Consider the following 24,994-nt stretch of genomic DNA (forward strand, 5'->3'; position numbering starts at 1 on the left):
CTAAACCATAATGTTTATATACAAACTACAAACTGTGTACATCACACTTTTGTACCTCCATTACCAACACACAGTTCAGCTGGCTGTCAAAATATTTGTCTGAAAATATCTTTGCCATGACTAACATCATTAGCCCTCACATACCAACAATCATGCAGGGCTTTTATTCACAGTGCCCACCTGCTTGGAATTGTTGCTGTAGAAACAGTGTGGAAGCTCAATAAGCCTAAAATGAAATCTTTTTTCAATCATTGTCTAGCCCTGCTAACAAATGTGCTCCGAGGCAACAGGAGAAAACTGTTTTTAGAAGATAGCATATTTTTTTAGAAGAAATATGCTAATCTTCATGGCTATGAACAAGAAATTTGCATGGAAACACAAGGCTAAATAAAAACAAACTATATAGACAGTGTTACCATTTTATTGGACCTAGAGAATAAACAAAAGATGGTAATATACAAGAAAATGTGTGAATCATGAAAGGTATTCCAATGACAATGTGAAGGGATAGGAGAGGTGATGGATAATCAAATGCAACCGGCAGTAGAAAATTATGGCTCATAATAAGTAAAGAAACCCTGAAATAAATGGTACTGAAAACTGTGCCAACATCTTAAACAGGACCCTACAGTCACCCGAACAGGAAAGACATTCAGCATAATGGGATCAAACTTGTGCTCCTCCTCATAGGCGCCCCATATAAGAGGCTTGGGGAAGATGCAATAACCTCTAGAAATTAAAAAAAAAAAAAAACCTGCATCAGCCCTTGCATGCAATAGAGCCAACCCAGCAACCAACAACCTCCTCTCTCTGCAGTGATTAGTGGATCTTTCCATCCCCCAGACTCTGCCTTTCACACTGTGCACTATCCTGGCTGTCTCTGGGTCACTCCAAGTGCAGGTGTCCCTCCTTCTCCCTCCCCCTTCACGCGGTCGATCGCCACCGGTAGCAGCACTGCAGAGGTTAAAGTAGGGCTTGTCCTGTCCTCTTGGAAACAGGAAGTTACATCAGAGAACGGCAGGCTACATACCAGGAAAGACCGAGGCACCGAGTCAGCCCTGCTTTAATCACTGCGATATCGCTACTGGCGGCGATCAATGCAAGGTAGAAGGACCGCAGGGAGGAGAGACATCTGCTCCTGCAGGAGAGAGGGGGATGCTGGACCCAGGGAGTGAGAAATGTACTCTACTGGACAGGGAAAGGGGTGGGGGGAGAGAGAATTAGAAATATGCTGGACCTAGGAACGAGAAATGCAACTCTGCTGGATGGGAGGGAGGGAGGGATAGCCAGGAAGAGATTTTGGACCAATGGGGGAAGGGAAGGAAAGAGAACCTGCACTGAGGAAGGGAGGGGAAGAGAGAGGGAAAGATACTGGACCCAGACATGAGAGATATTAAACTGTGAAGGGGGGTGGGAAGAAAGCGGAAGAGATATTGGCCCCAAGGTGGGGGTGTGGAGTGTGGGAGGAAGGAAAGAGGGGGGGACAAGGAGAGAGATGCTGGATATAAAGGGAACATAGGGACAGAGATACATGGGTCCATGTTGGATGGAGACGGACACACAGGGGCAATGCTGTCCATGGTAGTAGGGATGACACAGACAGGAGAAAAGCTGATCACAGGAGGGACAAAGGACACGGTGGGGGGGAGGGAATGCAGGACAGGGAAAAACAGGGACACAGAGGGCAGATGCTGAATGGGGAGAGAGGATGGGGACAGGAACACCAGATGGTATTCATCTCAGAGTGCTGATAGAATTGAAAAATGAGCTTGCAGAACTACTGTTAGTAGTACGTAATTGATCTTTAAAATCAAGCATGGTACCGGAAGATTGGAGGGTGGCCAATGTAATGCCAGTTTTTTTAAAAAGGTTCCAGAGGTGAGCCAGGAAATTATAGACTGGTGAGCCTGATGTCGGTGCTGGGCAAAATGGTAGAAACTATTATAAAGAACAAAATTACAAAGCATATTCAAAAGCATGGATTAATGAGACAAAGCCATGGATTTTATGAAAGGAAATTTTGCCTCACCAATCTACTACATCTCTTTCAAGGGGTGAACAAACATAAGGATAAAGGTGTGAGGGTTGATATTGTGTATAAGAATTTTCAAAAGGCATTTGAGAAAGTACCTCATGAAAGATTCCAGAGAAAATTGGAGAGTCATGGGATAGGAGGTAGTGTTCATTGTGGATTAAAAACTGGTTAAAAGAGAGAAAACAGAGAGTAGGGTTAAATGGTCAGTATTCTCAGTGGAGAATGGAGTAGGGTTCCCCAGGGGTCTGTGCTGGGACCACTAATTTTTAACATATTTATAAATGTTCTACAGATGGAACTAACTAGTGAGGTAATTAAATATGCTGACGACACAGTTATTCAAAGCTGTTAAATCGCAAGAGGACTGTGAAAAATTACAAGAGGACCTTACGAGACTGGGAGATTGGGCATCTAAATGGCAGATGACGTTTAATGTGAGCAACTGCAAAGTGATGCATGTGGGAAAGAAGAAACTGAATTATAGCTATGTAATGCAAGGTTCCATATTAGGAGTCACCAACTGGGAAAGTGATCTAGGCGTCATCGTTGATGATACGTTGAAACCCTCCGATCGGTGTGCAGCAGTGGCTAAGAACGAAATAGAACGTTAGGTATTATTAAGAAAGGAATGGAATGGAAAACAAAAATGAGGATGTTATAATGCCTTTGTATCGCTCCATGATGCGACCACACCTTGAATACCGTGTTCAATTCTGGTCATCGCATCTCAAAAAAGATATAGTGGAATTAGAAGAGGTACCGAGAAGGGCGACGAAAATGATAAAGGGGATGGGACGACTTCCCTATGAGGAAAAGCTAAAGCGGCTAGGGCTCTTCAGCTTGGAAAAAAGAAAGCTGAGGGGAGATATGATAGAGGTCTATAAAATAATGAGTGGAGTGGAACGGGTAGACGTGAATCGCTTGTTTACTCTTTCCAAAAATACTAGGACTAGGGGGCACGCAATGAAGCTACAAAGTAGTAAATTTAAAACAAATTGGAGAAAATATTCCTTCACTCAATGTGTAATTAAACTCTGGAATTCATTGCCAGAGAATGTGGTAAAAGCAGTTAGCTTAGCAGGGTTTAAAAAAGGTTTGGATAGCTTCCTAAAAGAAAAGTCCATAAGCCATTATTAAGATGGACTTGGAGTAAAATGCACTGCTTATTTCTAAGATAAGCAGCATAAAATGTTTTGGGATTTTGCCAGGTACTTGTAACCTGGATTGGCCACTGTTGGAGACAGGATTCTGGGCTTGATGGGCCTTCAGTCTGTCCCAGTATAGAAACACTTAAGTACTTATGACATGCTGTACAGGATGATAGAGACGCAGAGGGAAAACGGATGGTGGACATGGAAAGAGGAGAAATGTCAAATGGAAAAGAGACCCTGCAAAACCAGAGAAGAGCAGAAAAGACAATGGGACCAAAGTGAATAGTAAAATAAAATACTCACACAACACAAGGTAGAAAAATGATTTTATTCTGAATTTAATAATTGGAATATTTCAGCTTTTGGAAATGCACATTTCTGATACTTTGCTTTTCAGTTTCTATTTCTCTAACATTGCTGTATATGCAGATTCTGACTTCTTGAGATTTCCAGTTCAGTATTTAGCCTTCACATCTCTATCAGTGAACTGTGGTCCTTTTTTGTTGAGTGTCTGTGTTTTTGTGTGTGACCAAGGTGTGATATTCTGCTAACATGTAGTGTCTGTGTAGGTTCTTGTTGTAGTTCCAGTGCTTTCTTTTTATGGAAAATAATTATGGCTGGGGTCACCACATATGGCTCTGCCCCTATGATAGCCACACAAACATTAACCACACCCCTTATACCAGCCATGGCGCATATAAACAGGCATCAATGGAAATATTATAGTATAGGAGAAAATAATAACGTGATTTTCATTATAAATAATTTCTGTAAGCTGTTACAGCTCCACTATACCCAGTGCAAAATAAGACAGCAGATGTAAATTCTCGAATTGGACATACTCCAAACACTAAAATGAAAATAAACTGATTTTTTCTATCTTTGTTGTCTGCTAATTTTGTTTTTCTGATCATGTTGGTCCCAGTCTCTGATTCTGCTGCTCTCTATCTGTTTCCTTAACTCCGTTTCCAGGGCTTCCTTTCCATTTATTTCTTTACTTTCCTTCTTTCTTCTTCATTTCTTGCCCTACATCCATAAGTAAAAGCTGGGTCCTCCATGGAACTGACTGGAGGAGGTACAACATGGATCCAGCTTTTGCCTATTTTCTCCATCCATGTGCAGTTTTTCTCCTCTCTTCCCTTTCCCTCATCTCCATCCATGTGCATCTTCTTTTCTCTTTCCTTCCATCCATCCATGTCCAGCATTTCTCCTCTCTCTTCTCTCCCCTGTATCCATATCCAGCAGTAATTCTCTCTCCCCTCTCCTCCATCCAAGTCCAGCATTTCTCCTCTCTCCCCTGCCCTCCTCTCCAACCATCCATGTCCAGCAATTCTCCTCTCTCTCCTGCTCTCCTCTCCATCCATTTCCACAATTTCCCCTCTCTTCCATGCCCTCCCCTCCCATCCATACCCAGTGATTCTCTCTTCCCCCTGCCCTCCCTTGCCATCCATGTCCAGCGATTCTCCTCTCCCCTGCCCTCCCCTCCATGTCCAGCGATTCTCCTCTCTCCCATGCCCTCCCCTCCCATGGCCAGCGATTCTCTCTTCCCTGCCCTCCCCTCCCATCCATGTCCAACAATTCTCCTCTCTCCCCTGCCCTCCCCTCCAAGCCCAGCGATTCTCCTCTCTTCCCTGCCCTCCCCTCTAATCCATGTCCAGCGATTCTCCTCTCTTCCTTGCCCTCCCCTCCCATCCATGTCCAGCGATTCTCCTCTCTCCCCTGCCCTCCATTCTCATCCATGTCCAGCGATTCTCCTCTCTCCCCTGCCCTCCACTCCCATCCATGTCCAACGATTCTCCTACTACTTACTACTTAACATTTCTAGAGCGCTACTAGGGTTACACAGTGCTGTACAGTTTAACAAAGAAGGCCAGTCCCTGCTCAAAGGAGCTTACAATCTAAAGGACGAAATGTCAAGTTGGGGCAGTCTAGATTTCCTGAATAGAGGTATGGTGGTTAGGTGCTACTACTACTACTACTACTACTTAACATTTCTAAAGCGCTACTAGGGTTACGCAGCGCTGTACAATTTAACATAAAAGGACAGGCCCTGCTCAAAGAGCTTACAATCTAAAGGACAAGTGAGTAGTCAATTCGATAGGGGCAGTCAAATTGGGGCAGTCTGGATATCCTGAAGGTAAGAGTTAGGTGCCGAAGGCAGCATTGAAGAGGTGGGCTTTGAGCAAGGATTTGAAGATGGGCAGGGAGGGGGACTGGCGAATGGGCTCAGGGAATTTATTCCAAGCATGGGGTGAGGCGAGGCAGAAAGGGCGGAGCCTGGAGTTGGCGGTGGTGGAGAAAGGTACTGAAAGGAGGTATATTTGTCTTGAGAGCGGAGGTTACAGGTAGGAATGTAGGGGGAGATGAGGGTAGAGAGGTAGGGAGGGGCTGCAGATCGAGTGCATTTGTAGGTTAGTAGGAGAAGCTTGAACTGTATGCGGTACCTAATCGGAAGCCAGTGCAGTGACTTGAGGAGAGGGGTGATATGAGTATATCGGTCCAGGCGGAAGATAAGACGTGCAGCAGAGTTCTGAACGGACTGAAGGGGGGATAGATGGCTAAGTAGAAGGCCAGTGAGGAGTAGGTTGCAGTAGTCAAGGCGAGAGGTAATGAGAGAGTGGATGAGAGTTCGGGTGGTGTGCTCAGAGAGGAAAGGGCGAATTTTGCTAATGTTATAGAGGAAGAAGAAACAGGTCTTGGCTATCTGCTGGATATGCGCAGAGAAGAAGAGGGAGGAGTCGAAGATGATTCCGAGGTTGCGGGCAGATGAGAAGGGGAGGATGAGGGTGTTATCAACTGAGATAGAGAGTGGAGAGAGAGGAGAAGTGGGTTTGGGTGGGAAGACAATAAGCTCGGTCTTGGCCATGTTCAGTTTCAGGTGGCGGTTGGCCATCCAGGCAGCAATGTCGGATAAGCAGGCCGATACCTTGGCCTGGGTTTCCGCAGTGATGTCTGGTGTGGAGAGATAAAGCTGGGTGTCGTCGGCATAAAGATGATATTGGAAACCGTGAGATGAGATCAGGGAGCCCAGGGAAGAGATGTAGATTGAAAAAAGAAGGGGACCAAGGACAGATCCCTGAGGAACTCCAACAGAGAGCGAGATGGGGGTGGAGGAAGAACCATGAGAATGTACTCTAAAAGTATGGTGGGAGAGATAAGAGGAGAACCAGGAGAGGACAGAGCCCTGGAACCCAAATGAGGACACTGTGGCAAGAAGTAAATTGTGATTGACAGTGTCAAAAGCGGCGGATAGGTCGAGGAGGATGAGGATGGAGTAGTGGCTTTGGATTTGGCAAGGAACAGGTCCCCTGGCCTCCACTCCCATCCATGTCCAGCGATTCTCCTCTCTTCCCTGCCCTCCCCCTCCATGCCCAGCGGTTCTCCTCTCTCCCCTGGCCTCCCCTCCATGCCCAGCGATTCTCCTCCCATCCATGTCCAGCGATTCTCCTCTCTTCCCTGCCCTCCCCTCCCATCCATGTCCAGTGATTCTCCTCTCTCCCCTGCCCTCCACTCCCATGTCCAGTGATTCTCCTCTCTCCCCTGCCCAGCAATTTTCTCTTCCCGGCCCTCCCCTCCCATGTCCAGTGATTCTCTCTTCCCTGCCCTCCCCTCCATGTCCAGTTATTCTCCTCTCTTCCCTGCCCTCCCCCTCCATGCCCAGCGGTTCTCCTCTCTCCCCTGGCCTCCCCTCCATGCCCAGCGATTCTCCTCCCATCCATGTCCAGCGATTCTCCTCTCTTCCCTGCCCTCCCCTCCCATCCATGTCCAGTGATTCTCCTCTCTCCCCTGCCCTCCACTCCCATGTCCAGTGATTCTCCTCTCTCCCCTGCCCAGCAATTTTCTCTTCCCGGCCCTCCCCTCCCATGTCCAGCGATTCTCTCTTCCCTGCCCTCCCCTCCATGTCCAGCGATTCTCTCTTCCCTGCCCTCCCCTCCATGTCCAGTTATTCTCCTCTCTCCCCTGCCCTCCCCTCTCATCCATGTCCAGTGATTCCCCTTCCATCCATGTTCAGCAATTCTTTTCTCCCCCCCTGTCCTCCCCTGCTATCCATGTCTAGTGATTCTTCCTCCCCCACCCATCCTCCTTCTCCCGCTGCCTGCCTACGAGCCCGGACCCCAGCATCAGCCAGTGCAGCGATTAAAAGAGGCTGCTGGCATAGGGGCCTTCCCTCTGCGAGTCCCGCCTACTTTGTTTCAACTTCCTGTTTCAGCATAGGCAGGACTTGCAGAGGGAAGGCCCCGACACCGGCAGCCTCTCTTAATCGCTGCTGAGTCGCTAAAGGAGGGACGCGGGGAAGAGGGAAGCAAGAGGTAGGGTGCAGGCCAGCTGGAGGGGAAAAAAAGGTGCTAGTATGCCTTACCGGTGCTTACCGGCACAAAAAAAGCCCTGTCTAGTCCTGTTTATTTTGCTTTTTCACTAGGTGGTGTTTTGGTGTTTTAGAACAGAGTGTAATATTTATAGTGTTGCCTTTCAATGCATAAGGTTGCTGATCTTTGAGTCCTAAGAGTTAGTGCTGTTATTCTATGGTAAATTTCTGAACAAGTTTAGTGTTTTGCATTGGAGGGATTATATGTTGGCCTTACTGAAGTGATATTAAAACTTTAATTTTGGCTTGTCTTAACATCAGTTTTAGAAAATTTGCATGATCTGATATGTATTGAGGTGGCTGGTTTTTGTATGTGATCAGGTTTAAAATATAGAACACCGTCTCTTGAAGGAGGAAAGGGAATGAGGGGAAGGAGAGAGAGGGGAACGGACTAGTGGAGGGAGAGGTAGTGAGGTAGAGAAAGCAAGGTTTATCTTTTGAACCTTGTTGTGAAAGAATTCAGCAAGGGTCTGAGGAGATAATGAAGGGGGAGTTGGGGGAGGGGGCACCTTGAGGAGAGAGTTCAATGTGGTGAAGAGAAGTTGAGGATTAGAGCCAAGAGAGTTGGTCAATTGGATATAATAATCCTGTTTGGCACGTAAAAGAGCAGATTGGAAGAAGGTCAGCATGAACTTAAAGTGTAAGAAATCAGCAAAGGCCCAAGATTTCCGCCAGAGGCGTTCAGCGGAGCGGGTACAGGAACGTAGGTAGCGGATATTAGAAGTCAGCCAAGGTTGGGGTATTTGTACGCCTTACAGGGCGGGTCATCAAAGGTGCAAGAGTGTCTAAGGCAGAGGATAGAGTATTGTTGTAAGAAGAAACAGCCTCGTTGACAGACGTGGATGGTGCCACAGTAGAGAGGAGGTTTGAAACATGGGAGGATAGAGATGAAGGGTCAATATCGTGAAGATTCCTAGATAAATTAGATAAGATAGGACGGGACTGGGAGGGAGGAGATTTAAGTGTGAAAGTTATCAGATGGTGATCAGAGGAGGGAAGATCAGAGGCAAGGAAACTAGAGGGTGAACAGTTGGAGGAGAAGATGAGATCAAGACAGTGACCATTTTGATGAGTGGGGGAGGTGGAGCATAGTTGGAGATTAAAGGAGAACGTTAAAGCGAGTAACTTGGAAATATAAGAGTTGGAAGGATCATTAGCAGGAATATTAAAGTCACCAAGGATGAGAAAGGGGGAGGAAGGATCATGGAAGAAGGCAAGCCAGGCGTCAAAGTCACTGAGAAAGGATGAAAGGGACTTATCAGGGGGACGATAAATGACCGCTATTCGAAGAGGCAGAGGAGAGAAAAGGCGGATAGAGTGGACTTCAAAGGAGGAAAAACAGTGAGATTGAGGTGGAAGAAGGGGTTGAAATCTGGAGGAGGGAGAGAGAAGTAGTCCAACACCGCCCCCACGGCCAGCAGGGCGAGGAGTATGTGAAAATAGATAACCGCCATGGCACAGGGCTGCGACTGAAGCAGAGTCATCAGGGCAGAGCCAGGTTTCTGTTATGGCGAGCAGATGGAGGTGACATGAGATAAAGAGGTCCTGGATATAGGCGAGTTTGTTACAGATAGAGTGGGCATTCCATAGGGCGCAAGAGAAGGGCAGAGAAGAGGAGGGGAGTAGAGAAATAGAGATGAGGTTAGAGAGGTCGCGGTGAGATCTGTAGAGTTGGGATAATAGTTGGTGAGGGGGGCCAGGATTGGGATTGATGTCACCAGCTGAGAGTAAGAGAGAGAGTAAAAGAGAGCGGAGGAGAGTAGGAGAGGTGTGGCCACGAAGGCGTCGAAGGCGAGAGGTATTTAGGTGGAATGGGGAAGGCAAAATGGACGGAAGAAAGAGGCGGAGATTAAAAGCCAAGAGGGAGGAAGAGGGTAGGAGAGAAGGTGAGGTGATGAAGTCGATGGATGGGCAATGAGTTCCTGTAGCGGAGAGAGGTAGGGGGTGAGGGAAAAGATTAGGAAGGGACAGGGCTAGGAAGAGAATGTGACTAGGGGCCATAAATGACTGAGGTACTTTAGCAACTGGGAAGAAGATTAGATGTAAAGAGAAAATGCCCCACCAAGAGCGGAGGCCCTGAGTGGATCGGAGTGGACCTGGGTGTCACCCCGGAGAAGGCTGTAAGGATATGCAGATGAGCTGCAAGTCCTCCACAGCACCTGAAAGGCAGCCGGTGGTAGAGCTGGGCACCTCTCAGCTGAGGAAAGGCTTATCAGGGGTTAGGCCGAAGCCAGCATTCCTCCCCCCTGAGGGTTGCCTGATCCTAGCCAAAAAGCACCTGGAAACTCTGTGCACTTGGAGCGAGGGCCCTGGGAAGATCGGGGTGGAACTGGAGTCACCCCGGATACAGCTGTGAGGAAATGCAGAAGGGCTGCAAGTCCTCCACAGCACCTGGTGAGAGCGCTGGGCACCTAGAGCGGAGGCCCTGAGTGGATCGGAGTGGACCTGGGTGTCACCCCGGAGAAACCTGTAAGGATATGCAGATGAGCTGCAAGTCCTCCACAGCACCTGAAAGGCAGCCGGTGGTAGAGCTGGGCACCTCTCAGCTGAGGAAAGGCTTACCAGGGGTTAGGCCGAAGCCAGCATTCCTCCCCCTGAGGGTCGCCTGATCCTAGCCAAAAAGCATCTCCTTTATGCACCTTGACTCATTTTCAAAACACTCAGACTTACAAAGTTACATAGGTTACTATGTAACTGTGTAAGTCTAAGTGCTTTGAAAACACACCTTAAGTCCTCCCAAGCAATATCAGTAACCACACTCTCTCCAAAGGAAAATGACTTGCCAACACTTCTTTGGAGTACCCTTCACACTCCCAGAAAGTCTTACATGGTAAAGATGGACAGCTGTTTCTTCTTTTGAAGCTAAGTGCTCTTTTTTTGTTGCATTTTATTTGCTATATGGGAATTTTTGTTATATGTTAACTTTTGTACAAATGTTTTGTAAAAATAAATTTAATAGTTTAGTTGTGCCAGATGTGAAGGATAAGGTAAAATTATGTATCATACCTGATAATTTTCTTTCCATTAATCATAGCTGATCAATCCATAGACTGGTGGGTTGTGTCCATCTACCAGCAGGTGGAGATAGAGAGCAAACTTTGCCTCCCTATATGTGGTCATGTGCTGCCGGAAACTCCTCAGTATGTCGATATCAAAGCTCCATCCGCAGGACTCAGCACTTAGAGAATTACACCCACAAAGGGACACTCTGCCCAGCTCACCACCGCCGAAACGGGGGAGGGGAATTAACCCAGCTCATCCCCACACAAGTGGGGGAGGGGAATCCGTCCAGCTCATCCCCGCGGAGCGGGGGAGGGACACCACCCCGCCGATGCGGGGGGATCTGGCTTATCCTGCAACCGCAACCGCGGGAGGAGCTGACTGACCCTAACACCGCCGAAGCGGGAGGGGTACAAAGCTGCCCTACAGCCGCACAAAGCGGGAGGGAGTGCCGGCAGAATTTAAGTCTCAATCCAGCCCCGTAAAACGGAGGGGAGAGGAATGCAGCAGCTCACTGTAACACAAACTCGTCTCAACTCGAAGAATCCAAGTGAAAAAACTTGAACACGAAGTCCTCCTGAAGTAACTGAAGACTAAACTTGAACCTAAAATTCAACCAGAATATAAACAGTACAGATATCTGGGAGGGGCTATGGATTGATCAGCTATGATTAATGGAAAGAAAATTATCAGGTATGATACATAATTTTACCTTCCATATCATCATGCTGATCAATCCATAGACTGGTGGGATGTACCGAAGCAGTACTCACCCATGGCGGGACATTGAAATCCCTGAACTCAACACTGAAGCTCCAAACCGGGCCTCCGCCCGAGCAGCCACAGTCAAGCGGTAATGTCTGGAGAAGGTATGGGCCGACGCCCAAGTTGCCGCCTTGCAAATCTCTTCCAAGGAGACGGACCCGGCCTCTGCCATCGAGGCCGCCTGAGCTCTAGTGGAGTGGGCCTTCAACTGAATAGGCGGCACCTTCCCCGCGGCCACATAAGCCGCTGCAATGGCTTCCTTGACCCATCTTGCCACTGTAGGCTTAGCAGCCTGCAGACCCTTATGAGGACCTGCAAACAGGACAAACAGATGATCCGATTTCCGGAAATCATTGGTCACTTCCAAGTATCTGATGATGACCCGTCTCACATCCAGATATTTGAGAGCAGAATACTCTTCTGGGTAGTCCTCCCTACGAAAGGAAGGGAGACAGAGCTGCTGACTCACATGGAAGCGAGAAACAATCTTGGGTAGAAAGGAAGGCACTGTGCGAATAGTCACTCCTGCCTCAGTGAACTGCAGAAAAAGCTCTCGACAAGAGAGTGCCTGGAGCTCGGAAACTCTTCTGGCTGAAATGATAGCCACCAAAAAGACTGCTTTCAACGTCAGGTCTTTCAGAGATGCCCTCGACAAGGGTTCAAAAGGCGGCTTTGTAAGGCTCTTAGCACCAGGTTGAGATTCCACGCAGGCACCACTGAGTGCAGAGGAGGGCGTAGGTGATTAACTCCCTTGAGGAAACGCACCACATCTGGCTGCGAAGCCAGGGAAGCACCCTTCAGGCGGCCCCTGAAGCAAGCCAGGGCCGCTACCTGGACTTTAAGGGAACTGAGCGACAGGCCTTTCTCCAGACCTTCTTGCAGGAACGCCAGCACTGAAGAAATTGGAGCAGTAAATGGAGAAAGTGAACCTGCTTCACACCACGCTGCAAAGGTACGCCAAACCCTGGCGTAAGCAGTAGAAGTAGAGCGCTTCCTCGCTCTCAGCAGAGTGGCGATGACCTTGTCTGAGAAGCCCTTCTTCCTCAGACTCTGCCGCTCAATAGCCAGGCCGTAAGACCAAAGGGGGAGGGATCCTCCATCACCACGGGACCCTGATGTAACAGGCCCTGCTCCACTGGCAGTCGCAGAGGTTCGTCCACTGAGAGCCTGATCAAGTTTGCATACCAGGGACGTCTGGGCCAATCCGGACCCACCAGGATTATCCGGCCCGGATGCTTTGCCACCCGGTCTAGCACCCTGCCCAACATGGGCCAGGGCGGGAACACATAGAGAAGCTCTTGTGTTGGCCACTGTTGGAGAAGAGCATCTACTCCCAGGGATCGAGGGTCCCGTCCTCTGCTGAAAAAGCGCGGCACTTGGCAATTGGCCGATGACGCCATCAGATCTAGGCTCGGCCGGCCCCAGCGCTTCGTGATGTCCAAGAACGCCTGAGCAGATAGCTGCCACTCTCCGGGCTCCAAGGTATGGCGACTGAGAAAGTCCGCCTTGACATTCATGACTCCGGCAATGTGGGCCGCTGACAGCTGTTCCAGGTTCGCTTCCGCCCACTGGCATAGATTCATGGCCTCCTTGGCTAGAGGGGTGCTCTTGGTACCTCCCTGGCGGTTAACATAGGCCACAGCCGTGGCATTGTCCGACAGGACCCGTACAGGCTTCAACGCCAGTACCGGGATGAACTCCAAAAGCGCCAACCGAATGGCTCTGAGTTCCAGGAGGTTGATAGACCACTTTACCTCTGCAGGAGACCAGAGCCCCTGCGCTGTCCTTCCCAAGCAGTGGGCTCCCCAGCCCGACAAAGAGGCGTCCGTCGTGACGACAATCCACTCCGGGGTCACCAGAGGCATTCCTGCAGACAACTTGTCTGTCTGCGTCCACCAGCTCAGCGCCTTGCGCACTGCTGGGTCCAAGGGAAGGCGCACAGCATAATCCTCCGACATCGGAGTCCAGTGCTGCAGCAGAGAGTGTTGTAGTGGTCTCATATGAGCCCTGGCCCAGGGCACTACTTCCATCGTGGCCGTCATAGAGCCCAACAGCTGCACATAGTCCCAAGCCCGAAGAGGAGAGGCTACTAGGAACTGGTCCATCTGAGCCTGAAGCTTGACAATCCGATTGTCTGGCAGGAACACTCTGCCCACTTGGGTGTCGAATCGAACTCCCAGATACTCCAGGGACTGAGTTGGGCGCAGCTGGCTTTCCTCCCAGTTGATGATCCACCCCAGGGAGCTCAAAAGAGCAACCACCCGGTTCACAGCTTTGCCGCACTCTGCATAAGAGGGGGCTCGGATCAACCAGTCGTCCAGATAAGGATGGACTTGTACTCCTTCCTTCCTCAGGAAGGCCGCGATGACCACCATTACTTTGGAGAAGGTCCGCGGAGCAGTAGCCAACCCGAATGGGAGGGCTCTGAACTGGAAGTGTCGGCCCAGTACTGCAAAACGCAGAAAGCGTTGATGAGGAGGCCAGATGGGAATATGCAAGTACGCTTCCTTGATGTCCAAGGATGCCAGGAACTCTCCTGCCTTCACTGCCGCTATAACAGAGCGGAGGGTCTCCATGCGAAAGTGCCTGATTGACCCCTTTGAGGTCGAGGATAGGCCGTACAGAACCTCCTTTCTTTGGTACCACAAAGTAAATGGAGTAACGTCCCTTGCCAAGCTGATTTTCTGGCACCGGAACGACCGCACCCAGGCGTATCAGATTGTCCAAGGTCTGCTGCACTGCCACAGCTTTGACCGGAGACTTGCAGGGAGAGAGTACAAACCCGTCTCTTAAGGGTCGGCAGAACTCTAGCTTGTAGCCGTCTCTGATGACTTCCAGCACCCAAGCGTCTGAAGTTATTGTGGTCCACTCGCCCAGAAACGAGGACAGCCGTCCTCCAATCTGCACTGGGGCGTGGACCAAGGCCCCGTCATTAGGTACGAGACCCTAGGGGAGGACCGGAGGGAGCACCTCCGGGACGGCGGTCTCTGCGAAAGGAATGCTGCTTGGGGGAGAAGTTCCTCTTGAAGGAAGAGGGGGCAGAGGAGCCCGACCTGCCCGGGCGGTACCGACGGGCTTCCTGAAACCGTCCTCTGGAGGTACCGGGGCGAGCACTGGCCCGAGCCCTGACCTCTGGTAACTTCTTGCCCTTAGACGTGCCGAGATCGGTCACGATTTTGTCCAGCTCGACCCCAAAGAGCAGCTTGCCTTTAAAAGGCAATCTAGCCAGGCGGGATTTAGAGGCGTGGTCAGCAGACCTATGCTTCAGCCAAAGCCACCGCCGCGCAGAGATTGTCTGAGCCATGCCTTTAGCTGAGGCCCTCAAGACATCATACAGCAAGTCTGCCAAATAGGCTAAGCCCAATTCCAGGGCCGGCCAATCAGCCCTCAAGGAATGATCCAAGGGGGAAGCCCGCTGCACCATAGTCAGGCACGCCCTGGCCACATAGGAGCCGCAAACTGAGGCCTGCAAACTTAAAGCAGCCGCCTCAAAGGACGACCTTAAGGCCACCTCCAATCTTCTGTCTTGGGCGTCCTATAGGGCCGTGCCACCTTCCACCGGCAACGCCGTTTTCTTAGTCACCGCAGTGATTAAAGAAACCACGGTAGGCCACAGATAGGCCTCACGTTCACTTTCAGGCAAAGGATAGAGGCGGGACATAGCCCTAACCACTTTAAGGCTCGCTTCCGGGACATCCCATTGAGCCGAAATTAAGGTGTGCATGGCATCATGCACGTGGAAGGTTCTATGCGGGCGCTTCGTCCCCAGCATAATGGCAGAGCCAACAGGGGCTGAGGGAGAGACGTCCTCCGGAGAGGAAATCTTCAAAATGCCCATGGCCTGCATTAACAGGTTGGGCAAATCCTCTGAGCTAAAGAGCCGCGCTGCAGAGGGGTCATCCGCTCCATCCGAGCGGGGATCCGTCTCCTCCAAGGAATCCGCAAAGGACCGTTGGGAGAACTCAGATACGCTGCCCTCATCTACATCGGAGGAGACAAAGTCCTCCAAGGCCTGGGAATCAACCCGAGGGCGTTTACCTCCGGGGGCCTCAACCTCTTTACCAGACGAGGGAGCAGGGGCAGCGTTTTGCATAAGGAAGGCCTGATGCAGCAGCAAAACAAACTCGGGGGAGAAACCCCGCATATTGTGCACTTCCGCAGCCTGGGCTACAGCCCTAGACGCACCCTCAACCGGCGCTCGCAAGAGCGGGGGAGAGACATGCTGCGCATCCAAGATGGCGTCCGGTGCGACACTCCGCGAAGGAGCCGCGCGGGAAGAACGGCGCTCAACTGTAGCCGCTTTTGTGCCGTCGCCCAAATTAAGGGCGTTCATGGCATCAATGTCTCCCACCTCAAGGGCGGCCCAAGAAGAAGCCGTCCGAGCCGCGTGGCCGGCCAATATGGCGGAGGCGAGCCGCGGGGGATGGGCGTTTATGGCGGGAAAAACCGCCACACCGGAGGAAGGACCGGGACACTCATCGGTCACGAAACTGTCACCCAACAAGGGCGAATCAGACTTTAAGACTCCCGCATCCCCTCTAGAAGCGCACACGCGATCCGGGGAGCGACTCTTTGCGCCCTCGCCCTCCGACACCATAGGCCACGTGGAGACCAATCGGGGAACCCCCTGCCCGCTATAAAAGGTAAAAATTACCTGCTTTCCGCTCCGAGCTGTAACGACCTGGTGTCCCAGTGAGTAGCTGCAACAAACGTTTAAATAAACGTCGAAATAAACGCCTTTAAGGACGTTCAAAATTTTTTTTTTTTTTTTAAACGGAGCCAGCGGGAGGGGGAGAAAAGGAGGGACCTGGCGCCACCAGGTTTGCACTTGCTCAAGAAGAGCCCTCAACCCCAGGCACTCAACAAAACCTAAAAATTAGGCTTGGAGGCCTAGCCAGAGCTGCTGCTGTGTGTGACCACCACCTGCTGAGATAGAGAACATACTGAGGAGTTTCCGGCAGCACATGACCACATATAGGGAGGCAAAAGTTTGCTCTCTATCTCCACCTGCTGGTAGATGGACACAACCCACCAGTCTATGGATTGATCAGCATGATGATATGGAAATGATTGATGACAGTGGGCTTGTGGTTGTGGTCTGAAATGGGATGACTCATAAGAGGCCTCATAACCTGTAACGAAGCCTTTAAGCATAAAACTGATATTCTTCTCATTTAGGTGTTGTTAATGGTTTAGTTTATGTGCTTTGGAATACTTCTCTTTGTTCCAATATTTTATAATTTTTTTTTTGTTTAGCACATTCTCTGGCAATGACGATGAGTGAAGAAATATTTTCTTCAATTTGTTTTAAATTTACTACTTAATAATTTCATTGTGTGCCCCTAATCCTAGTATTTTTGGAAAGAGTAAACAAGCAATTCACATCCACCCATTCCACTTATTATTTTATAGACCTCTATTATATCTCCCCTCAGACGTCTCTTCTCCAAGCTGAAGAGCCTTAGCCACTTTAGCCTTTCCTCACAGGGAAATCGTCCCATCCCTTTTATCATTTTTGGCACCCTTCTCTGTACCTTTTCTAATTCCACTATATCTTTTTTGAGATGCGGTGACACAGTATTCAAAATGCGGTCACACCACGGAGCGATACAATGGCATTATAATGTCCTCACTTTTGTTTTCTATTCCTTTCCTAATAATACCTAACATTCTATTTGCTTTGTTAGCCGCCGCCACACACTGAGCAGAGGGTTTCAACGTATCATCAATGATGACACCTAGATCCCTTTCTCAGCCAGTGACTCCTAATGTGGAACCTTGTATTACATAGCTATAGTTTGGGTTCCTCTTTCCCACATGCATAACTTTGGACTGGCTCACATTAAATGTCATCTCCTTTTTGGATGCCCAGTCTCCCAGTCTCATAAGGTCCTCTTGCAATTTTTCACAATCAACTTGAAATTTCGCAACTTTGAATAACTTTGTGTTGTCAGCAATTTTAATTATCTCACTAGTTATTCCCATCTCTAGATCATTTATAAATATGTTAAAAAGCAGCAGTCCCGGCACAGACCCCTGTGTAACCCCACTATCTATCCTTCTCCATTGAGAATACTGACCATGTCACCCTACTATCTGTTTTCTATCTTTTAACTAGTTTTTAATCCACAATAGGCCATTACATCCTTCCCCATCACTTTCTAATTTCCTCAGGAGTCTTTCATGAGGTGCTTTGTCAAATGCAGTTTGAAAATCCAAATACACATATCACCTGCTCACCTTTATCCACATGTTTGTTCACCCCTTCAAAGAAATGCAGTAGATTTGTGAGGCAAGATTTCCTTTCACTAAATCCATGCTGGCTTTGTCTCATTAATCCATGCTTATGTATATGCTCTTGAAATTCTGTTCTTTATACGAGTCTCTACCATTTTGCCCGGCACCAACGTCAGGCTCACCAGTCTATAATTTCCCGAATTACCTCTGGAATCCTTTTTAAAAACTGATGTTACGCTGGCCATCCTCCAATCTTCTGGTACCATGCTTAATTTTAAAGATAATTTACATATTACTAATAATATCTCCAAGTTCATTTTCTAATTCTGTCAATACACTGGGACGTATACCATCTGGTGCCAGTGATTTGCTAATCTTCAATTTTATGCACAATATCATGTGCATTTTTTTCCTAAAAATGGATGTTTATGCTGCATGTACCTAGCTCATAAACATCCACTGCTACTCCCTTTTAAAATATGCTCTACAGTGACAGATTCTGTTCTAAAATACTGGTTAAACTTGAGATGCAATGACCTGCATGTTTCAATTCCTACTTCTATGAATTGTATAAAATGGGGTTGCTCACAAACTGTCTACATGGTATAAGCAAGGACAGGTGCTCCTAGAAGTGGAATATTTAACTATTCTGTCAGAAAGGCAGGGCATGGGATTGATATACTGCCATTCTGTGCTTACAATCAAAGCAGTTTATATATTATATACACTTGATTCTCAGTATTCGCAGGGGATAGATTCCTAGAAAATTCCACAGATACTGAAAATGCGAATACAGAACCATTGATCCTATGGGGGGAAAAAAGGAATAGGCTCCCAGCAGACCTGCTCACAATACACTTTTGCTACCTATCAACATAAAAACACATCATTTTGTGTATCCTTCTTGTAAAAAAAAAAGTTTACTCGTTTTATTCTGTATTGTATAGATGTTTTACGCACTATTTTATTTGCAATAGGACAGAATGTAGCGTCTTCTGTTGAAAACAAACACTGATAACACTTGCCACAAAATTTAAAATGTATCATATAAATGCAATTGTATAAAGTGTATTGGATGCTTGTATGCCATTATTAATTTAAAAATAATCAAAAATAAAACTACAAAAACGTGGATTAAAAGATGCTTCACAAACATGTCTTATCACAGCGATATACACGAGAACAAGGCACCGTCGCCTTGATGAACCCCATTACCAATGCTGCATGTGAAGAGTCTCCAAAATTTTTACCTGCCACAAATAGCTGAGAGGTGCCCATGAATAGCAAAAAATGGGTTACTCTATTTTGCGCGAATAAGCAAATCCGCTAATGTAGAACACGCGACTACCGAGAACTGACTGTAGAGGTACTTATTTTGTACCTAGGGCAATGGAGTGTTGCAACTTGCCTACAGTCACAGGAGCTGCAGTGGAAATCAAACCCAGTTCCCCAGGTTCTCAGGCCACTGCACTAACCATTAGGCTACTCCTCCAATCTAAAACTTAACGCATAGTTTTATATATATTCATGGATTATAAATCCTGAGCTGCACAGGTAATTTGTGGATTGTAAGAAATGAGATGTAATGTAATGTGGAACAAAACTAAAAAAAGACAGATTACAATCTTTATTATTACTATTATTTTTGCAGGGGCCCCCCATTCCCCAGCAAATAAAGTATCAGGTCCAACTTCAAATCCCACTTAAAAGTGATTTGAAATTTCTATCTGGATCAGTTCCCAGGACCCAAGAGTTAATTTACTTGAAGGTATCCAAACATTCACAGTACTCAGTCTATTAACTACTGCCTTCCTAATGCCATCCAAGGGGAAATGCATTTGAATATCATAAGCAAAATAAAATCCCTAATCACTTCAGCTAATTGACCCACATATGTAAGTTAAACAGCAGCAACAAAATCAGAGAGCCCTAGAGCATTCCACATACCATCCTCCTATATAATAATTCTCACCTCCAACGTTCTGTGCTTGGGACCGTGGCTCCCTGGCTGGAGGTGGTCTGCGAGGCAGACACGCACGGACGTCACTGACGTCAAGACAGATGATTCCAAGGCAAGGGGAGGAGTAGGGAAACATGCGCAGCGTGTTTCCCTACTCCTCCTACTGCCTCGGAATCATCTGTCACCCCCCGCACTATGGCCCCCTCGACCCCTCCCTTCCACGAACCTGTCAATCCCCCCTCCGGACCGCCGAAAACCACCCCCTGCCGCCGTTGTGCACTACCTGTGCTGACAGCCCAAGTGTTGTTCTGCCATTCACGTAGGTTACTCAATCATCTTCACTGAAAGTTTATCTGCATGCGTCTGACGTCAGACGCACGCAGAGGAACTTCCAGAGATGATTGAGGAAACTACGCGAAGAGCAGAACACTTCGCCTGTAAGCACAGGTAGCACAACAACGGCGGCGGCGGGGGGGGCGGTTTTTGCCGGCACGGGGGGGGGATCAACAGGTTCGCAGAAGGGGGGGTTCGAGGGGGCCATAGCACGGAGGGGGGGGGGGGGGAATTTGCCTGCCTAAGGCACGTTTCCTTGCCTACAGAAATGGGCCTTTTTTTTACTAGTTTTATTATAATAATTATGAAATCAAGAAAAAGCTTCACTCAAACTATATATACAAATCGCCTGGGGTTAGTAAAATAAAAGCTGGTTGGGCCTATACAGTATGGCAGTCCAATGTCATAGACATTCAGTACAGTCCTGCTAGATGATGGAAAAAGATTATTAATAATAATGAATCTTGCTTGTTTGCTTGCTTATTGATTAGGATTAACTGCCTTTATGAAGCAATATGTCTCCTTCAAGAAACTATTCTAAAGAATAAAATTACTGAACATACATACAGATGGACATAGTTTAAGGGTGCAAAGTCAACATGGATTTAGGCAAGGGAAGTCTTGCCTCACCAATCTGCTACATTTTTTTAGAAAGTGTGAACAAACATGTTGATAAAGGCGAGCCACTTGACATGGTGTATCTGGATTTTCAGGAGGCATTACTCAAAGTACCTTGTGAAAGACTCCCAATTAAATTTTAAACAACAGGTATTGGGAACTGGCTAAAAGACAAAAAAAAGGTTAAATGGCCAATTTTCTCAACAAAGAAAGGTAAATAGCAGAGAACCCAAATGATTTGTACTGGGACCAGTGCTTCTCAACAATGAGTGGGGGTCAACAAACTTGCCAATGACAAAATTATTCAAACTGTTAAATCACATATAGATCATGACAAATTGCAAGAGGACCTTGGGAGACTGCGCATCCAAAAAGCAGATGAAATTTAATGTGGACAATTGAAAAGCAACGTACATAGGGAAAAATAATCTAAATAAAAGCTACATGATGCTAAATTCCACATTAGGGATCATCACTCAAGAAAAGAATCTACACACACACACAAGGACAATACATTCAAACTTTCTGCTCTGTGTGGCAGCAGCCAAAAAAGCAAACAAGGTTGGGGGAGGGGGAAGAGACATCCCCTCCAAGGTCTACTGCAGCTCCTTTACAGCCTGATTTACTCCTAATACACCACTAGAAACAACCAGCAGAAGCACAACCAGCAGCCTCAAAACTTCTTCTTTACGCAGTGTCACTTTCTCTCATTCCCCCACCAGGCCATCACCTGATCGCCCTTCTCTCCCAGTCAGTCACCCACTTCAGCTCACCATTTAGGAAGGCAGTCCATTACCCTCAAGCCCCTACTTGCCCCCATAAAGCCAACTATAGGAAGCCAATCAGCCAACCCCCAGACTCTACCCACTCAAGTGGCTAGCTAAATCTTTCCTTAACTATTTGCTCTTAGCATACAGACACCCCTTCCCCCTTTAGCCACTTCCACCAGGAACAGGAGCATCCTATGCTCTGCACCGTGCAGCCCTCTGGGAGTATAAGCCACATGTGCAAGAATTCCAGTGCCAAGTCTTGCAAGACTAGCACTGGAGTTCTTGCACAGTGTAGCTCAGAGGGCTGCACGGTGCACAGAGCAGGAAGCTCCTGTTCCTGGTAGCAGCTGGGGTATACACATTTATATATAGGGCATGAAAGTCCTGGTCACCAGAAGGTAATTTCTAGTTGTCATAGCAACCTGGGGGCTGAGATTTGTGAGGCCCTGATACGAGAAAAAACAATTTTTTCATTCAAAGCATAGGTAAACACTGAAATTCATTGATGAAGGATGTGGTAAAAGCAGTTAGAATGCCTGAGCTTTAAAAAAAAAAAAATCTGGACAAATTCCTAGAGAAAAAGTCAAAAGACTTATTAGGGGAGACCTGGGGAAAGTTGTTGCTTCTGGGGTTAAGTAACATGGAATCTTGCTACTATTTTTAGGATCTCTACCAGGTACGAGACCTGGGTTGACCACTGCTGGAAACAGGCCACTGTGCTTGATGAATCCTTGGTCTTACCCAGTTTGGCGATTCTCATGTTCTCATGTCCAAAAGTGCTACAAAGAAATATTGTTTAATATTTGTTTGAAAGCTGGGACCGATCCTTCCACTGTTAGGATATTGTTGGTATACCAAATAAAATTTGCAGAAATAAGAAATTGGTCAAGTATTATAGGTGGATGCAGGGGGAGGGTACAATGTCCAGTATTCCCTCTAAGCTGTGCATGTGTACATGTGCACACAGGTCAGAAAAGGAGTGCACAATGTCCAGTATTCCCTCTAAGCTGTGCATGTGTACATGTGCACACAGGTCAGAAAAGGAGTGCACAAGCCTAGCAATTGTGCAAAAAAAAAAAATTTTGCAGACTTTTTAAATTGTGAACGTAGGTTATACAGCACACATCAAGCCGAGGCGGAAAACTTGTGCACTGAGGGGGTCTTTTACAAAGATACCATGCCTTTGTAAAAGACCCCCTCAGTGCACAAGTTTTCAGCCTCGACTTGATGTGTGCAGTATAACCTATGTTCACCAGCACAAAACCTTTGCACATAGTTGCTAGGCTTCTGCACTTTTTATGACCTGTGTGCACATACACACACGCACAGCTTAGAGGGAATACTGAACATTGTACCTTCCCCCTGCATCCACCTGTAACACTTTGCCACTTTGCAAAAGGACCCTCAAATTTTTTTTCATGCGCACATGGGTCAGCGAATAGTAGAGAGAACATTGACAGTGTCGCCAAGTTAAGTAGACTGCTGGACAACTGTTTGATTTGTCACAAAATTTAACCAAGTAGATACAAACAACTGAACTCTTATTGGCTTTATTTGGAAAAAAAAAGTCTTGCCTTCCTTGTAGCACTGTCCGCCATTTTCGGTGGGTTAAGCATGGCTCTCAAAGGCAGTCTAGGAATATCTAAACTATTATAAGCTACTGTATTTGACAACAGGTTGTCAATCAGCATTGCACCAAGGGACTCATTTTCAAAGAACTTAGACTTAAAATGTCCCACAGGTTACTATGGAACTTTGTAAGTCTAAGTGCTTTGAAAAAACGCCTCAAATCTCTCATTTAGAGGTTGTCCATACACAACCCATTTTCCTCCCAAGTCCTATACAGATTCATTTCTACAGCCCAAATGTTAAATTCTGCACATCCTTTAATCTGGAAAGGATGTCTGATGGGAATGGTAAAAATAACTTTGTACTATCTGCACCCCTTATCTTACCATAACAATTAACTTCAAAGAGTCTTATCTAAATCTGCAGTGTGATTCCGACAGTATTCTCTCATTTGCTTCCAAACTGAAGGAAGCAAAAGAGAGAAAAACCAGACAGTGAATCAATGCTGCAGTAAGATAAAGACGTCTATAACAATGCTTGTACTGTTCTGACAAAAAAAAAGGGCAAATTAAAACAAAACCAGAATTAACACAGACACAGATTAAATAAGGTATCTAGCCAGTGCCAACTCCAGAATATGAAAGTAAACCCCAAAGAACGTCACATCATTGATCATTCAAAGCTTCTCACCCTAGTCAAGCCAATATAACAGGAACATATTTTTCTCCTTCATCACTCATCAACAACAAATTATATAAGTTATGAGATTGCTTATTATGAACTTGGATAAACCAAAATTTGATTACGAAGTCTCCTGATTACAAAGTCTCCTATACTTCAAAACATCATTTACCTTATTGCAGTAAAGCATCCAGAGCTCGTACAATCTCTCCTTCGATGCCATTCCTTCACCTTTTAAGACCTTAAGATTTTCATAATGTTCTCTTTCATGCCACCCCAAGACCAGTGACGATCTATAAAATATTCACTTCCACTTCTCAACGAAAAGAACTGTATAATCCAGCATTTAGAGAATTACCGAGATTTCTTCCGCCCAAGGCACGCAGGTGGAAGATATGCTATTAATATTAGAAACTGGGGGGGGAAGAGGGCTTCCTTAAATCAACGGAAGGGCTTTAAGTCTCATCAGGTCACTCAAATTCCTCAACTGCTGTAGCTCACTTGATCCAGGAGAAAACTTTGCTTCTCGTTTAAACAGAATGTATGAAGTCTAACCGTGCTTTCACATAACCAGTCCGGGTAACGAAGCGAGCGCTACCCAGGAGATCCGCACCCCTGATTCACCTATGGAGAGAGAACAGAGAGAGAAGTGACTCCCACCAGGAAACAGGTGATAGATAGAAAACCCACAACACTTCCTCCTGCAGTGCTGCTGGTACACAGTGCGCTGCCCATCCCCTTCTACGCAGAAACACAGGAGCGTCTTAGCACAGTTCTGGGACAAGTGACAGTGGCTACAAGCACAACATACCAACGCCACTCTCCGCCTCCGGATACCAGCGTCACTCCTCCTCTTGGACGCTGAACCCACAACCGCCAAAGGGTCCCTGGACCCCCGGGCTTACCGCCACTTTGCAGACCGGGGTTACAAGCAAGAGGCGGCCTGGGTGTGAGAAGCAGCAAGGGCCTCGCTCCTCCTTCCTTCAACACCACTCCCCGTCCACATTCCAGTACTGCTTCTCTCACTCAGTCTCAGGTGACCTCAGCCACCACCGAAACTACCGGCCAGGGAGTGGACGGGTGACGACGTGACGTCAGCGCGCGACGTCGACGCCATGCGCCGCTCCGCCTGTCAACCCGGTTCGAGAAGCGGGACGTGGCGGTTGGACTGTGGAAGAACTGTGGGCGGAGCTGTGGTCTCTTAGGTAGGGAGTGGTTTCGAGGGGAGGTTGTGTGTTGTGGGTTTGTTTAATTTTTTTTTTTTTTTAAAGAGCCGTTTAAAATGGGTCAATTCAGTTATTTGGCACATAAAATGATGAGCTGGAGGAGGAAAGGCAGGAATAGTAGCCAGTTATTTATAAAACATAGAAGGTGGTAGTTCCTAAGGCTTGTGTTTCCTGCTTCCAACTTCATATTTCGGGCGTTGGAGCCCGAAACCAGCAATTCTTCAGTTTATTGGCTTTAAAGCTTTTATTATTTAGATTGTAAGCTCGTTGAGCAGGGACTGTC

At 47.4% G+C, this 24,994-nt stretch overlaps 1 protein-coding gene across 1 annotated transcript in view; it reads right to left on the reverse strand.

The window, feature by feature from the left end:
- NBEAL1 (neurobeachin like 1) overlaps positions 1-24,529 on the reverse strand; it is a 502,828-nt gene extending 478,299 nt beyond the window's left edge. The window contains 2 exon segments of the mRNA XM_030208867.1: positions 23,658-24,109; positions 24,297-24,529. Coding sequence (XP_030064727.1) covers positions 23,658-23,708 — 51 coding nt within the window. The 5' untranslated portion in view covers positions 23,709-24,109; positions 24,297-24,529.
- Between the last annotated feature and the right edge of the window lie 465 nt (positions 24,530-24,994).

This window comes from Microcaecilia unicolor, chromosome 7 (assembly GCF_901765095.1).
Source record: "Microcaecilia unicolor chromosome 7, aMicUni1.1, whole genome shotgun sequence".
NCBI classification, from domain to species: domain Eukaryota; kingdom Metazoa; phylum Chordata; class Amphibia; order Gymnophiona; family Siphonopidae; genus Microcaecilia; species Microcaecilia unicolor.